The following is a 4,012-nucleotide window of genomic DNA, read 5'->3' as shown; positions in this document are numbered from 1 at the left end:
AATTTTAAATATATAAAAAAGGAATTTTGTTGGCAAAATTTGTTTTTCTACATTTTGTATTTTTCTTTATATAAAAAAAAAATAAATAACATGAATAGTGTAATTTATAGTTGCATAAAAATTAAGAGTAATAATTGCAAAAAGAAAAACAAAAAACAGTGAGAAAAAACATACATACATTTGTATGTATGTAAGTGGAATGTTCCAGAACATTAAAGGAACAAAAAACTAATTTTACCAATAAAATTAATCACATAGACGTACCAGGTTCGATCCCGGGCCGTGCCAATGCAATAAAAAAATTTTTATACCCTTGCAAAAAGGGTATATTAATTTTGGTCAGAAGTGTACAACGCATAGAACGAAGCATCTCCGACCATACAAAGTATATACATATATTCTTGATCAGCACGACGAGACGAGTTCAAATAGCCATGTCCGTCCGTCCGTCCGTCCGTCCGTCTGGATCAACGCAAACTCCTCCTAGACCGTAAGAGCTACAGAGCAAATTTTGCACCTAGGCTTGTATATACTGCAGGCGTTGTATATCTCGGATTCAGCCGGATCGGACCACTATATCATATAGCTCCCATACAAACCCCAAAGTCACGAACAGTGACTTTTTTCTTAATAACTTCGTTATTTTCTATGTTATTATCGTAAAACTTAATATTAGAGAGTTTATTACGCTTATAAACGACTGTGCCAAATTTGATCAAGATCGGATGACTATATCATATAGCTCCCATAGGAACGATCGGTCGAAAACAGTGACTTTTGTAAATAATTTCGTTACTTTTACCGCGATTGCTTTTAAATTAAACATTTGTTAGTTTAGTATATCTGTTAATGACTGTGCCGAATTTGATAAAGATCGGGTGACTATATCATATAGCTCCCATAGGAACGATCGGGCGAAAACAATGACTTTTGTAAATAACTTCGTTACTTTTACCGCGATTGCTTTTAAATTAAACATTTGTTAGTTTAGTATATCTGTTAATGACTGTGCCGAATTTGATAAAGATCGGGTGACTATATCATATAGCTCCCATAGGAACGATCGGTGGAAAACAATGACTTTGGTCAATGTCTTTGTTATTTCGTATGATTGTAGGCCATTCTTTCGCAAACATAAGCCTTTTTAGATAAAACGTTCTTCCACATTGATGGCTAATAGGTAAGGAAAGAGTTACCAAAAAAGTTGCAAGGGTATACAAACTTTGACGCGGTCAAAGTTAGCCCCGGCCCTCTGGTTTTTTCATAAATTAATTTGTTTTTTGTGCTTAAAGTTGACGAGAACCTGGGTCAACCGCCGGCCGAAACTTTTTTTTTTCATTTTTAATAATAATTATTTAATATTTTTCTTAAGATAATTATTTAATATTTTTCAAAAAATAATTTTCTTAAGATAATTATTTAATATTTTTCAAAAAATAATTTTCTTAAGATAAGATAACTATTTAATATTTTTCAAAAAATTAATTTTCTTAAGATAATTATTTAATATTTTTCAAAAAATAATTTTCTTAAGATAATTATTTAATATTTTTTGCAAAAAATAGTTTTCTTAAGATAAGATAATTATTTAATATTTTTCAAAAAATAATTTTCTTAAGATAAGATAACTATTTAATATTTTTCAAAAAATAATTTTCTTAAGATAATTATTTAATATTTTTCAAAAAATAATTTTCTTAAGATAATTATTTAATATTTTTCAAAAAATAATATTCTTAAGAAAAATATTAAATAATTATTATTAAAAATGGAAAAAAAGTTTCGGTCGGGGAATGAATCAGGTTCTCGTCAACTTCAAGCACGACCACTGCCCCTAGACTACCGAGTTGCTTGCGTACTCCGCATTTTTCTTCTAAGTCTTGTCACTTATAAATATATTAGTTAAGGCAACATTTTTTTTTTTTTGGGAAAAGAAAAGAACAATTTTATTGCATATAATTATATCATAAAATTTACAGTGTTGAAAGAAATAATAGAAACGGTATAGAATTTATTTTCTTTTGTGTCTGTCATTGAAAAAATCCTTTTTTTTTAAGCGAATGATTTATTATCCAAATGATAGAATAAGAAAAATAATGTTTGGTATGTTTTTATCCTTGGAAAAAGGGTATAAATTGTAATTTTTATTAATTTTGGTCAGAAGTGTGCAGCGCATATACACTGCGCGGCATGTTAGCGCCCCCCTTACACTCACCGTAAAATTTTCCAAACCCTTTGGAATGATTGACTCAAATTTATTGCAAAATAATTTAGTGGATTCTCTTCAAAAAAGACAAATTTGAATATTGGAAATCATGAAATTAATTTATTATAATTTTTCTATGAAAAAAAGGAATTGAAAATTCGTTAATCAGGTTAGCGCAATCGGAGATACACTCATGATGAAAATAATATGTACACTTTAATTGACCAAGCTATAGCAATAACATTAAATGTTAAGGGGTGTACCTATTATTGTCATCATGAGTGTAGGTGAAAAAATATAGGTATATCTTACAATTAGTGAAATGTAGCACTTTTTTTTCTAATTAAAATACTTGATATTTTTAACAAACTAATAATGGGTGGATTGCCCTTTATTAGTTTGTGCACACATGGGCCCAATTCCGAGTGAGCTTAAATTTTTGATTTTTGTTCCAAAGAAAAAAATTTTTTTTAATTTCCCATAATAAACGGGAGACGAAATTTTTGGCGCTAATCCGATAAATAGAATGTCATTTAACTAATTTTGAAGATGCTCCGACCGATGCGTTTCAGACCTTGCTTTTCTAAAATTTCACTTTTCAACAATTCATTAATTTCGCAATCTCTGCAATTGCAATTTAATTTATCTTCTTTTAATTAATTTAATTTTAATTATTAAAAAAAAAAATTACATCTAGGAGACTTAAAATGCTTTTCAAGGACAATATACGGAGCGTCTTTATTATTTCTTCCAACACTGTAACTGTAATTATAATCATCTCTATATATATTTAAATATTTTTTTTTTTACAGCCAAACGCTTTTTTTTAAATTGCAAATAATGAATAAATCGGGAAAAGTTTTAAGCAGTAGGCAAATGCGTAGGTTAGTTAAGAGGGAAAGAGACGCTTTGAATTCTAGAAGTGCCTCTTTAGAATCAGGGACTGTTGAACGTGCTGAAGAAAGTGGCCAGTTTCAAGAAGGCAGGGAATTTATGTCAGTGGAGGAAGAAACTGTGGCGACTGTAGGAGATATGATAGGTAGCATAGAAGCACAAGCATATGGCCATGGGAAGAAAAAAAAACGAGGTGCGCCGGGTTTGCTTCCCGTTGGAGTCGGTCTTGGAGATCGTAGATTTGGAGGAGCAGATTACGCCGGAGAGGAGCAAAGATTATGTAAGTACATTGATACTAAAAAGAAAGTAGTGAATTTTAATGTTTATATTATTTTTACAGACCTCCCAAGTGTCTGCCCTCCTCGGCCAAGCGGCTTTGACTAAATCTATAAAAAAAATATTTTCCGAAGGTGTCATTGAGAGCCACAATATGGACGGCAAGAACGGGAAGTTGAGCCTTCGGGCATACCCGAAGTTTTTGAATGTGATAATGGGTACGTACAATAATTGTAAACATTGTTTTTTTTTTTTCATTACTAATAATATTTTCAATTTTTTTATTCCAGAGGCGGTTCGAACGATACATCCGGGGCAGCCAGCGGAAGGAGCGCTTCGGAGTGCACTGGCTTGCGCAAAAAATACGGCCAACAAGGCGAAAAACCGGAAGCTAAGGGAGGAGCCAATATTTGATATATTTAAAAATTAGAGAAAGAAATGTATATAAAAAGAAAAATTAAAAAAGTAAAAAAAAAAAATAATTAAATCAAATTGTAGATTTTAATTTTAATTTGAAGCGATTTTGTCCCTCCAGTCCATGGGACAATGTTGGGAAATTGCCCCTCTGGTCGCTAGGACAATCCATAGAAATTGTTCCTCTAGTCCCTACGACAATCTTGGGAATTTGTCCCTCTA

At 31.2% G+C, this 4,012-nt stretch overlaps 1 protein-coding gene across 1 annotated transcript; it reads left to right on the top strand.

Moving 5' to 3' along the window:
* Positions 1–3,266: 3,266 nt before the first annotated feature.
* Positions 3,267–3,790, top strand: LOC137587131 (uncharacterized). Its single transcript, XM_068303400.1, has 3 exons — positions 3,267–3,380; positions 3,441–3,594; positions 3,669–3,790. The coding sequence occupies exons 1-3, from the start codon at positions 3,267–3,269 to the stop codon at positions 3,788–3,790; spliced, it is 390 nt and encodes a 129-aa protein (XP_068159501.1).
* The last annotated feature ends 222 nt before the right edge of the window (positions 3,791–4,012 follow it).

The sequence above is a fragment of the Drosophila tropicalis genome, unplaced genomic scaffold (assembly GCF_018151085.1).
Source record: "Drosophila tropicalis isolate 14030-0801.00 unplaced genomic scaffold, ASM1815108v1 contig_1009, whole genome shotgun sequence".
In the NCBI taxonomy this organism is placed as follows: domain Eukaryota; kingdom Metazoa; phylum Arthropoda; class Insecta; order Diptera; family Drosophilidae; genus Drosophila; species Drosophila tropicalis.
The sequence above is the reverse complement of the archived record's forward strand: the minus strand, read 5'-3'. Positions and strand labels throughout refer to the sequence as shown.

Bases quoted from the DNA above. Each gene is read 5' to 3' on its own strand.
- LOC137587131 (XM_068303400.1), top strand. From the start codon at position 3,267: ATGGCCATGGGAAGAAAAAAAAACGAGGTGCGCCGGGTTTGCTTCCCG. The intron at 3,381-3,440 runs GTAAGTACATTG...TTATTTTTACAG, and splicing joins CGGAGAGGAGCAAAGATTAT to ACCTCCCAAGTGTCTGCCCT. The intron at 3,595-3,668 runs GTACGTACAATA...TTTATTCCAGAG, and splicing joins GTTTTTGAATGTGATAATGG to GCGGTTCGAACGATACATCC.